The sequence below is a fragment of the Hyperolius riggenbachi genome, chromosome 6 (assembly GCF_040937935.1).
Source record: "Hyperolius riggenbachi isolate aHypRig1 chromosome 6, aHypRig1.pri, whole genome shotgun sequence".
NCBI lineage: Eukaryota > Metazoa > Chordata > Amphibia > Anura > Hyperoliidae > Hyperolius > Hyperolius riggenbachi.
The window spans coordinates 390938683-390950880 of NC_090651.1; the positions used below are offsets into that span (position 1 = coordinate 390938683).

General features: G+C 47.2%; 1 protein-coding gene across 1 annotated transcript; it reads left to right on the forward strand.

Annotated features, from left to right (window-relative positions):
• The first annotated feature begins 9762 nt into the window (after positions 1 to 9762).
• Positions 9763 to 10314, forward strand: LOC137522315 (uncharacterized transmembrane protein DDB_G0289901-like). The gene has a single exon (XM_068242347.1). The coding sequence runs from the start codon at positions 9763 to 9765 to the stop codon at positions 10312 to 10314; it is 552 nt and encodes a 183-aa protein (XP_068098448.1).
• Positions 10315 to 12198: the final 1884 nt, after the last annotated feature.

The window sequence follows — 12198 nt, forward strand, 5'->3', positions numbered from 1 at the left end:
CGGTGTCACTCAGTCACATAATAAACTCTCTCTACCCTCTCTCTGCCACACTGGTAACTAAAGCTGTGTCACTCAGTCACATAATACACTCTCTCTACCCTCTCTCTGTCACACTGGTAGCTAAAGCTGTGTCACTCAGTCGCATAATAAACTCTCTCTATCCTCTCTCTGCCACACTGGTAGCTAAAGCTGTGTCACTCAGTCACATAATAAACTCTCTCTACCCTCTCTCTGTCACACTGGTAACTAAAGCTGTGTCACTCTGTCACATAATAAACTCTCTCTACCCTCTCTCTCCCACACTGGTAACTAAAGCTGTGTCACTCAGTCACATAATAAACTCTCTCTACCCTCTCTCTCCCACACTGGTAACTAAAGCTGTGTCACTCAGTCACATAATAAACTCTCTCTACCCTCTCTCTGCCACACTGGTAGCTAAAGCTGTGTCACTCAGTCGCATAATAAACTCTCTCTACCCTCTCTCTGCCACACTGGTAGCTAAAGCTGTGTCACTCAGTCACATAATAAACTCTCTCTACCCTCTCTCTGTCACACTGGTAACTAAAGCTGTGTCACTCAGTCACATAATAAACTCTCTCTATCCTCTCCCTGCCACACTGGTAACTAAAGCTGTGTCACTCAGTCACATAATAAACTCTCTCTACCCTCTCTCTGTCACACTGGTAACTAAAGCTGTGTCACTCAGTCACATAATAAACTCTCTCTACCCTCTCTCTGTCACACTGGTAGCTAAAGCTGTGTCACTCAGTCACATAATACACTCTCTCTACCCTCTCTCTGTCTCACTGGTAGCTAAAGCTGTGTCACTCAGTCACATAATAAACTCTCTCTATCCTCTCTCTGCCACACTGGTAACTAAAGCTGTGTCACTCAGTCACATAATAAACTCTCTCTACCCTCTCTCTGTCACACTGGTAACTAAAGCTGTGTCACTCAGTCGCATAATAAACTCTCTCTACCCTCTCTCTGCCACACTGGTAGCTAAAGCGGTGTCACTCAGTCACATAATAAACTCTCTCTACCCTCTCTCTGCCACACTGGTAACTAAAGCTGTGTCACTCAGTCACATAATACACTCTCTCTACCCTCTCTCTGTCACACTGGTAGCTAAAGCTGTGTCACTCAGTCGCATAATAAACTCTCTCTATCCTCTCTCTGCCACACTGGTAGCTAAAGCTGTGTCACTCAGTCACATAATAAACTCTCTCTACCCTCTCTCTGTCACACTGGTAACTAAAGCTGTGTCACTCTGTCACATAATAAACTCTCTCTACCCTCTCTCTCCCACACTGGTAACTAAAGCTGTGTCACTCAGTCACATAATAAACTCTCTCTACCCTCTCCCTGCCACACTGGTAACTAAAGCTGTGTCACTCAGTCACATAATAAACTCTCTCTACCCTCTCTCTGTCACACTGGTAACTAAAGCTGTGTCACTCAGTCACATAATAAACTCTCTCTACCCTCTCTCTGTCACACTGGTAGCTAAAGCTGTGTCACTCAGTCGCATAAAAAACTCTCTCTACCCTCTCTCTGTCACACTGGTAACTAAAGCTGTGTCACTCAGTCGCATAATAAACTCTCTCTACCCTCTCTCTGTCACACTGGTAACTAAAGCTGTGTCACTCAGTCACATAATAAACTCTCTCTACCCTCTCTCTGTCACACTGGTAGCTAAAGCTGTGTCACTCAGTCACATAATACACTCTCTCTACCCTCTCTCTGTCTCACTGGTAGCTAAAGCTGTGTCACTCAGTCACATAATAAACTCTCTCTATCCTCTCTCTGCCACACTGGTAACTAAAGCTGTGTCACTCAGTCACATAATAAACTCTCTCTACCCTCTCTCTGTCACACTGGTAACTAAAGCTGTGTCACTCAGTCGCATAATAAACTCTCTCTACCCTCTCTCTGCCACACTGGTAGCTAAAGCGGTGTCACTCAGTCACATAATAAACTCTCTCTACCCTCTCTCTGCCACACTGGTAACTAAAGCTGTGTCACTCAGTCACATAATACACTCTCTCTACCCTCTCTCTGTCACACTGGTAGCTAAAGCTGTGTCACTCAGTCGCATAATAAACTCTCTCTATCCTCTCTCTGCCACACTGGTAGCTAAAGCTGTGTCACTCAGTCACATAATAAACTCTCTCTACCCTCTCTCTGTCACACTGGTAACTAAAGCTGTGTCACTCTGTCACATAATAAACTCTCTCTACCCTCTCTCTCCCACACTGGTAACTAAAGCTGTGTCACTCAGTCACATAATAAACTCTCTCTACCCTCTCTCTCCCACACTGGTAACTAAAGCTGTGTCACTCAGTCACATAATAAACTCTCTCTACCCTCTCTCTGCCACACTGGTAGCTAAAGCTGTGTCACTCAGTCGCATAATAAACTCTCTCTATCCTCTCTCTGTCACACTGGTAGCTAAAGCTGTGTCACTCAGTCACATAATACACTCTCTCTACCCTCTCTCTGTCACACTGGTAGCTAAAGCTGTGTCACTCAGTCGCATAATAAACTCTCTCTACCCTCTCTCTGCCACACTGGTAGCTAAAGCGGTGTCACTCAGTCACATAATAAACTCTCTCTACCCTCTCCCTGCCACACTGGTAGCTAAAGCTGTGTCACTCAGTCACATAATAAACTCTCTCTACCCTCTCTCTGCCACACTGGTAGCTAAAGCTGTGTCACTCAGTCACATAATAAACTCTCTCTACCCTCTCTCTGCCACACTGGTAACTAAAGCTGTGTCACTCAGTCGCATAATAAACTCTCTCTACCCTCTCTCTGCCACACTGGTAACTAAAGCTGTGTCACTCAGTCACATAATAAACTCTCTCTACCCTCTCTCTGTCACACTGGAAGCTAAAGCTGTGTCACTCAGTCGCATAATAAACTCTCTCTATCCTCTCTCTGCCACACTGGTAACTAAAGCTGTGTCACTCAGTCACATAATAAACTCTCTCTACCCTCTCTCTGCCACACTGGTAGCTAAAGCTGTGTCACTCAGTCGCATAATAAACTCTCTCTACCCTCTCTCTGTCACACTGGTAACTAAAGCTGTGTCACTCAGTCACATAATAAACTCTCTCTACCCTCTCTCTGCCACACTGGTAACTAAAGCTGTGTCACTCAGTCACATAATAAACTCTCTCTACCCTCTCCCTGTCACACTGGTAGCTAAAGCTGTGTCACTCAGTCACATAATAAACTCTCTCTACCCTCTCTCTGTCACACTGGTAACTAAAGCTGTGTCACTCAGTCACATAATAAACTCTCTCTACCCTCTCCCTGTCACACTGGTAGCTAAAGCTGTGTCACTCAGTCACATAATAAACTCTCTCTACCCTCTCTCTGTCACACTGGTAACTAAAGCTGTGTCACTCAGTCACATAATAAACTCTCTCTACCCTCTCTCTGCCACACTGGTAACTAAAGCTGTGTCACTCAGTCACATAATAAACTCTCTCTACCCTCTCTCTGCCACACTGGTAGCTAAAGCTGTGTCACTCAGTCGCATAATATACTCTCTCTACCCTCTCTCTGCCACACTTGTAGCTAAAGCTGTGTCACTCAGTCAGATAATAAACTCTCTCTACCCTCTCTCTGTCACACTGGTAGCTAAAGCTGTGTCACTCAGTCACATAATAAACTCTCTCTACCCTCTCTCTGCCACACTTGTAGCTAAAGCTGTGTCACTCAGTCACATAATAAACTCTCTCTACCCTCTCCCTGCCACACTGGTAGCTAAAGCTGTGTCACTCAGTCACATAATAAACTCTCTCTACCCTCTCTCTGTCACACTGGTAGCTAAAGCTGTGTCACTCAGTCGCATAATAAACTCTCTCTACCCTCTCTCTGTCACACTGGTAGCTAAAGCGGTGTCACTCAGTCACATAATAAACTCTCTCTACCCTCTCTCTGTCACACTGGTAGCTAAAGCGGTGTCACTCAGTCACATAATAAACTCTCTCTACCCTCTCTCTGCCACACTGGTAACTAAAGCTGTGTCACTCAGTCACATAATAAACTCTCTCTACCCTCTCTCTGCCACACTGGTAGCTAAAGCTGTGTCACTCAGTCACATAATAAACGCTCTCTATCCTCTCTCTGCCACACTGGTAACTAAAGCTGTGTCACTCAGTCACATAATAAACTCTCTCTACCCTCTCTCTGCCACACTGGTAACTAAAGCTGTGTCACTCAGTCACATAATAAACTCTCTCTACCCTCTCCCTGTCACACTGGTAGCTAAAGCTGTGTCACTCAGTCACATAATACACTCTCTCTACCCTCTCTCTGCCACACTGGTAACTAAAGCTGTGTCACTCAGTCACATAATAAACTCTCTCTACCCTCTCCCTGTCACACTGGTAGCTAAAGCTGTGTCACTCAGTCACATAATACACTCTCTCTACCCTCTCCCTGTCACACTGGTAGCTAAAGCTGTGTCACTCAGTCACATAATACACTCTCTCTACCCTCTCTCTGTCACACTGGTAGCTAAAGCTGTGTCACTCAGTCACATAATAAACTCTCTCTACCCTCTCTCTGCCACACTGGTAACTAAAGCTGTGTCACTCAGTCACATAATAAACTCTCTCTACCCTCTCTCTGTCACACTGGTAGCTAACGCTGTGTCACTCAGTCACATAATAAACGCTCTCTACCCTCTCCCTGCCACACTGGTAACTAAAGCTGTGTCGCTCAGTCACATAATAAACTCTCTCTATCCTCTCTCTGTCACACTGGTAACTAACGCTGTGTCACTCAGTCACATAATAAACGCTCTCTACCCTCTCTCTGCCACACTGGTAACTAAAGCTGTGTCACTCAGTCACATAATAAACTCTCTCTACCCTCTCCCTGTCACACTGGTAGCTAAAGCTGTGTCACTCAGTCACATAATAAACTCTCTCTACCCTCTCTCTGCCACACTGGTAGCTAAAGCTGTGTCACTCAGTCACATAATAAACTCTCTCTACCCTCTCTCTGTCACACTGGTAGCTAAAGCTGTGTCACTCAGTCACATAATAAACTCTCTCTACCCTCTCTCTGCCACACTGGTAGCTAAAGCTGTGTCACTCAGTCACATAATAAACTCTCTCTATCCTCTCTCTGTCACACTGGTAACTAAAGCTGTGTCACTCAGTCACATAATAAACTCTCTCTACCCTCTCTCTGCCACACTGGTAGCTAAAGCTGTGTCACTCAGTCACATAATAAACTCTCTCTACCCTCTCTCTGCCACACTGGTAGCTAAAGCTGTGTCACTCAGTCACATAATAAACTCTCTCTACCCTCTCTCTGTCACACTGGTAGCTAAAGCTGTGTCACTCAGTCACATAATAAACTCTCTCTACCCTCTCTCTGCCACACTGGTAGCTAAAGCTGTGTCACTCAGTCACATAATAAACTCTCTCTACCCTCTCTCTGTCACACTGGTAGCTAAAGCTGTGTCACTCAGTCACATAATAAACTCTCTCTACCCTCTCTCTGCCACACTGGTAGCTAAAGCTGTGTCACTCAGTCACATAATAAACTCTCTCTACCCTCTCTCTGCCACACTGGTAACTAAAGCTGTGTCACTCAGTCGCATAATAAACTCTCTCTATCCTCTCCCTGCCACACTGGTAGCTAAAGCTGTGTCACTCAGTCACATAATAAACTCTCTCTACCCTCTCTCTGCCGCACTGGTAGCTAAAGCTGTGTCACTCAGTCGCATAATAAACTCTCTCTATCCTCTCTCTGCCACACTGGTAACTAAAGCTGTGTCACTCAGTCACATAATAAACTCTCTCTACCCTCTCCCTGCCGCACTGGTAGCTAAAGCTGTGTCACTCAGTCACATAATAAACTCTCTCTATCCTCTCTCTGCCACACTGGTAACTAAAGCTGTGTCACTCAGTCACATAATAAACGCTCTCTACCCTCTCTCTGCCACACTGGTAGCTAAAGCTGTGTCACTCAGTCACATAATAAACTCTCTCTACCCTCTCTCTGCCGCACTGGTAGCTAAAGCTGTGTCACTCAGTCGCATAATAAACTCTCTCTATCCTCTCTCTGCCACACTGGTAACTAAAGCTGTGTCACTCAGTCACATAATAAACTCTCTCTACCCTCTCCCTGTCACACTGGTAGCTAAAGCTGTGTCACTCAGTCACATAATAAACTCTCTCTACCCTCTCTCTGCCACACTGGTAGCTAAAGCTGTGTCACTCAGTCACATAATAAACTCTCTCTACCCTCTCTCTGTCACACTGGTAGCTAAAGCTGTGTCACTCAGTCACATAATAAACTCTCTCTACCCTCTCTCTGCCACACTGGTAGCTAAAGCTGTGTCACTCAGTCACATAATAAACTCTCTCTATCCTCTCTCTGTCACACTGGTAACTAAAGCTGTGTCACTCAGTCACATAATAAACTCTCTCTACCCTCTCTCTGCCACACTGGTAGCTAAAGCTGTGTCACTCAGTCACATAATAAACTCTCTCTACCCTCTCTCTGCCACACTGGTAGCTAAAGCTGTGTCACTCAGTCACATAATAAACTCTCTCTATCCTCTCTCTGTCACACTGGTAGCTAAAGCTGTGTCACTCAGTCACATAATAAACTCTCTCTACCCTCTCTCTGCCACACTGGTAGCTAAAGCTGTGTCACTCAGACACATAATAAACTCTCTCTACCCTCTCTCTGTCACACTGGTAACTAAAGCTGTGTCACTCAGTCACATAATAAACTCTCTCTATCCTCTCTCTGTCACACTGGTAGCTAAAGCTGTGTCACTCAGTCACATAATAAACTCTCTCTACCCTCTCTCTGCCACACTGGTAGCTAAAGCTGTGTCACTCAGTCACATAATAAACTCTCTCTACCCTCTCCCTGTCACACTGGTAACTAAAGCTGTGTCACTCTGTCACATAATAAACTCTCTCTACCCTCTCTCTGTCACACTGGTAACTAAAGCTGTGTCACTCTGTCACATAATAAACTCTCTCTACCCTCTCTCTGTCACACTGGTAACTAAAGCTGTGTCACTCAGTCACATAATAAACTCTCTCTACCCTCTCTCTGTCACACTGGTAGCTAAAGCTGTGTCACTCAGTCACATAATAAACTCTCTCTATCCTCTCAGTGTCACACTGGTAGCTAAAGCTGTGTCACTCTGTCACATAATAAACTCTCTCTACCCTCTCTCTGTCACACTGGTAGCTAAAGCTGTGTCACTCAGTCACATAATAAACTCTCTCTACCCTCTCCCTGCCACACTGGTAGCTAAAGCTGTGTCACTCAGTCACATAATAAACTCTCTCTACCCTCTCTCTGTCACACTGGTAGCTAAAGCTGTGTCACTCAGTCACATAATATACTCTCTCTACCCTCTCTCTGCCACACTGGTAGCTAAAGCGGTGTCACTCAGTCACGTAATAAACTCTCTCTATCCTCTCTCTGCCACACTGGTAACTAAAGCTGTGTCACTCAGTCACGTAATAAACTCTCTCTATCCTCTCTCTGCCACACTGGTAACTAAAGCTGTGTCACTCAGTCACATAATAAACTCTCTCTACCCTCTCTCTGTCACACTGGTAGCTAAAGCTGTGTCACTCAGTCACATAATAAACTCTCTCTACCCTCTCTCTGCCACACTGGTAACTAAAGCTGTGTCACTCAGTCACATAATAAACTCTCTCTACCCTCTCTCTGTCACACTGGTAACTAAAGCTGTGTCACTCAGTCACATAATAAACTCTCTCTATCCTCTCTCTGTCACACTGGTAGCTAAAGCTGTGTCACTCAGTCACATAATAAACTCTCTCTACCCTCTCTCTGTCACACTGGAAGCTAAAGCTGTGTCACTCAGTCACATAATACACTCTCTCTATCCTCTCTCTGCCACACTGGTAGCTAAAGCTGTGTCACTCAGTCACATAATAAACTCTCTCTATCCTCTCTCTGCCACACTGGTAACAGCAGAAGTCTGTGATGGCTGGGCAGCAGCAGAAGTCTGTGATGGCTGGGCAGCAGCAGAAGTCTGTGAAGGCTGGACAGCAGCAGAAGTCTGTGAAGGCTGGGCAGCAGCATAAGTCTGTGACGGCTGGGCAGCAGCAGAAGTCTGTGATGGCTGGGCAGCAGCTGAAGTCTGTGATGGCTGGGGAGCAGCAGAAGTCTTTGACAGCTGGGCAGCAGCAGAAGTCTGTGACGGCTGGGCAGCAGCAGAATTTTGTGACAGCTGGGCACTGGGCAGCAGCAGAATTCTGTGACAGCTGGGCAGCAGCAGAAGTCTGTGATGGCTAGGCAGCAGCAGAAGTCTGTGATGGCTGGGCAGCAGCAGAAGTCTGTGATGGCTGGGCAGCAGCAGAAGTCTGTGACAGCTGGGCAGCAGCAGCAGAAGTCTGTGATGGCTGGGCAGCAGCAGAAGTCTTTGACAGCTGGGCAGCAGCAGAAGTCTGTGACGGCTGGGCAGCAGCAGAATTCTGTGACAGCTGGGCACTGGGCAGCAGCAGAATTCTGTGACAGCTGGGCAGCAGCAGAAGTTTGTGACGGCTAGGCAGCAGCAGAAGTCTATGACGGCTGGGCAGCAGCAGAAGTCTGTGATGGCTGGGCAGCAGCAGCAGAAGTCTGTGATGGCTAGGCAGCAGCAGAAGTCTTTGACAGCTGGGCAGCAGCAGAATTCTGTGACAGCTGGGCACTGGGCAGCAGCAGAAGTCTGTGACGGCTGGGCAGCAGCAGAAGTCTGTGATGTCTAGGCAGCTGCAAAAGTCTGTGAGGTTGGGCAGCAGTGGATTGCATAAGATCAGGCAAAACAGAAGACGGAAAAACTTCAGGCAGGTTAACAGGTTGGGAAGCTTCAGACAGGGCAACAGGCTCAGTAGTTTCAGGCAGGGCAACAGACTGCATAACCTCATGGATCTGGACCTTTGGCTGAGCACTTTGCTGGGCCATTGGCTGAGCACATGGCTGGACCATTGGCTGAGCACTTGGCTGAACCGTTGGCTGAGACTCTGATACAGTCTGTGCGAGCTGACATTGAAACTGTGCGGACTGGGCCTGTGCGAGCTGGAACTGAAACTGTGTGGGCAGGATACTAGATTTTGTAGGCTGTATACTGGTTTCTGCAGACTGGATGCAAACTTTTGCAGATTGGAACAAAGTCTCTGCAGGCTGGAAGTGAGGTTCTGCAAATGGAGGAAAAGTCTCTGCAGGCTGGAGGCAATATTTTGCAGACTGGAAACAAGATTCTGCACACTGGATGCAAAGCTCTGTAGACTGTGAGCACTGCAGGATTCTGCAGGCTGATTTGAAGTCTCTGCAGGTTGGAGGCAAGGCTCTGCAGACTGTGAGCAGGATTCTGCAGGCTGATTTGAAGTCTCTGCAGGCTGGAGGCAAGGCTCTGCAGACAAACAAATGGCTGGACTGGATTCTGGAGCATACAAAGTCTGCAAGAGTTGTGAGAGGAAGGCAAGAGTTTGTATAACAGGTGTCACAGGAGCATTAACTGGAGGCTGCACCAGACAGGAGTTGGATGAAGGCTGTACCAGAGGTGAGATGACTGAAGGCTGCACAGGAGGTGAGATGACTGGAGGCTGCACAGGAGAGGAGACGACTGGAGGCTGCACATGAGAGGAGACGACTGGAGGCTGCACAGGAGGTGAGATGACTGGAGGCTGCACAGGAGGTGAGATGACTGGAGGCTGCACAGGAGATGAGACGACTGGAGGCTGCACAGGAGGTGAGATGACTGGAGGCTGTACAGGAGGTGAGATGACTGGAGGCTGCACAGGAGACGAGACGACTGAAGGCTGCACAGGAGGTGAGATGACTGGAGGCTGCACAGGAGACGAGACGACTGGAGGCTGCACAGGAGAGGAGACGACTGAAGGCTGCACAGGAGAGGAGACGACTGGAGGCTGCACAGGAGAGGAGACGACTGGAGGCTGCACAGGAGAGGAGACGACTGGAGGCTGCACAGGAGAGGAGACGACTGGAGGCTGCACAGGAGAGGAGACGACTAGAGGCTGCACAGAAGACGAGACGACTGGAGGCTGCACAGGAGAGGAGACGACTGGAGGCTGCACAGGAGAGGAGATGACTGGAGGTTGCACAGGAGGTGAGATGACTGGAGGCTGCACAGGAGGTGAGATGACTGGAGGCTGCACAGGAGGTGAGATAACTGGAGGCTGCACAGGAGAGGAGACGACTGGAGGCTGCACAGGAGACGAGATGACTGGAGACTGCATGAGACCTGAGCTGACTGGAGTAATGGAAGCTGTTGGAAAGTCCTGGTGATCACTCTGGAAGCTGGAGCAACAGCAGGCTCATTAGATGTAGCTGGATACTGCCAGGACCAAGGTGTGGACCTGATAGCGGTTTGCAAGGGTGCTGATTTTACAGGTTTTTTAACTATTGCAGGTTCTGCGTTCTGGACACAGGAAGAGGTATGTGGAAAATGAGCAGAAGAAAGAGAGTGGAAACAGGAAGAAAGGATTTCACACCAGGCAGAGATCAGAGCAACCACTGATTTTTGCTTACAAAGCTTATATTTCAACAAAGCTTCAGTTGCACGTATACTGGCAGATACAAACGCTTCACTCTTTCAGAATAACATTCACAAATATCTCTTCAGAAAATCAAACAAACGATCAAACTGGTCAGAGTCCTTTCTGGAAAACTGACATTCAGGCACTTTAGCTGCAGAGGACTGAGGGTTCTGAACTAGGTGAGAGGTAGCCAGAGGGTTAACAGGAGATTTGCATAATGACAGGATCTCAGAATAAGCATTAATCAGGGCATGAGCTGACTCAGGCTTACATCTTCTTTCAGACAACAGACTCTCAACCGCACATTTACATCCAGAGAAAAATGCAAAGCTTTGCTTAAAGAGGAACTGTAACGACAAAACGTCCCCTGGGGGGTACTCACCTCGGGTGGGGGAAGCCTCAGGATCCTAATGAGGCTTCCCACGCCGTCCTGCGTCCCTCGGAGGTCTCGCTGCAGCCCTCCGTACAGCGGTGACGTCAATATTTACCTTCCTGGCTCCTGCGCAGGCGCTCTGACGGCTGTCGGCGCCGAAGTAGGTGGAAATACCCGATCGCCGTCGTGTCCGCTCTTCTGTGCAGGCGCAAGTCTCCGGCGCCTGAGCAGTAGAGCGGACCCGACTGAGATCGGGTATTTCCGTCTAGTTCGGATCTGAAAGCAGCCACAGCGCCCCCGCTGGAGCCAGCAAAGGTAAATATTGAATCTACAGTCGGGTCTGTCGCCGGCTGTTCGGAGGGCTGCAGCGAGACCCCCGTGGGACAGAGGACGGCGTGGGAAGCCTCATTAGGATCCGGAGGCTTCCCCCACCCGAGGTGAGTACCCCCCAGGGGATGTTTTTGAGGTTACAGAGTCTCTTTAATGTAAAAGTCAAAAAATGATTTTCTGTCTGTCTTCAAATAACTATAGTACATGTTAACTTGTTCAGAAGTAAAGTCAGCCTGGATAGGACTCATAACAGGTAAGGCAGGAGCTGTGGAACCTACAGAGATAATTGTCTGCCATGCATTTAGCAAAAGAGAGGCTTTCCCATAATTGCATATTCCCTTAGTAATCAGGGACTGGAGGGAATCAATGCAAGCCTGCACGCTCTGTTTATCTTTGCCTGAGTAGTAATCAAGAAAACATTCCCTGTCATCCTCAAACAAATTAATCAGAGCTTCTATGGCATAATTGTGGTGGTTCATAATCACTGACTATACTTTTGTCATAATCAGGTTGCATGCAAACATTTGTTATTTTGGGGTGTACAAGGTCATTCCAGATCCTGGCTAAATTTTCAATATCTTGGGTGCTAAAGATTCCTAATTTAACATAACTATAGGCTTGAAAAATTAACTGCTGTAATTCAGCCTTAGAAAAATCAGCAAATTCAGCACAACATTCAGTCTCTTCTTCATCAGCCAGCAAAGCATCATAGTACATTTGTTGTGGATCCATTTTTGGACACAACAGGTATCAGTGCACAGTATGTCTGCAGTGGTCAGTATGGATGGCCAGAACTTACTGTTACGGAACAATAAACAGGTATTGCAGGGAATGACTACAGTTTGCAGAAATACTGACACTGTAACAGGAATGTGCAAAAAGGTGTTTATTATGAACCAAACCATGCAAATCAAATACAATCATATGCAA

Bases quoted from the DNA above. Each gene is read 5' to 3' on its own strand.
- LOC137522315 (XM_068242347.1), top strand. From the start codon at position 9,763: ATGACTGGAGGCTGTACAGGAGGTGAGATGACTGGAGGCTGCACAGGA.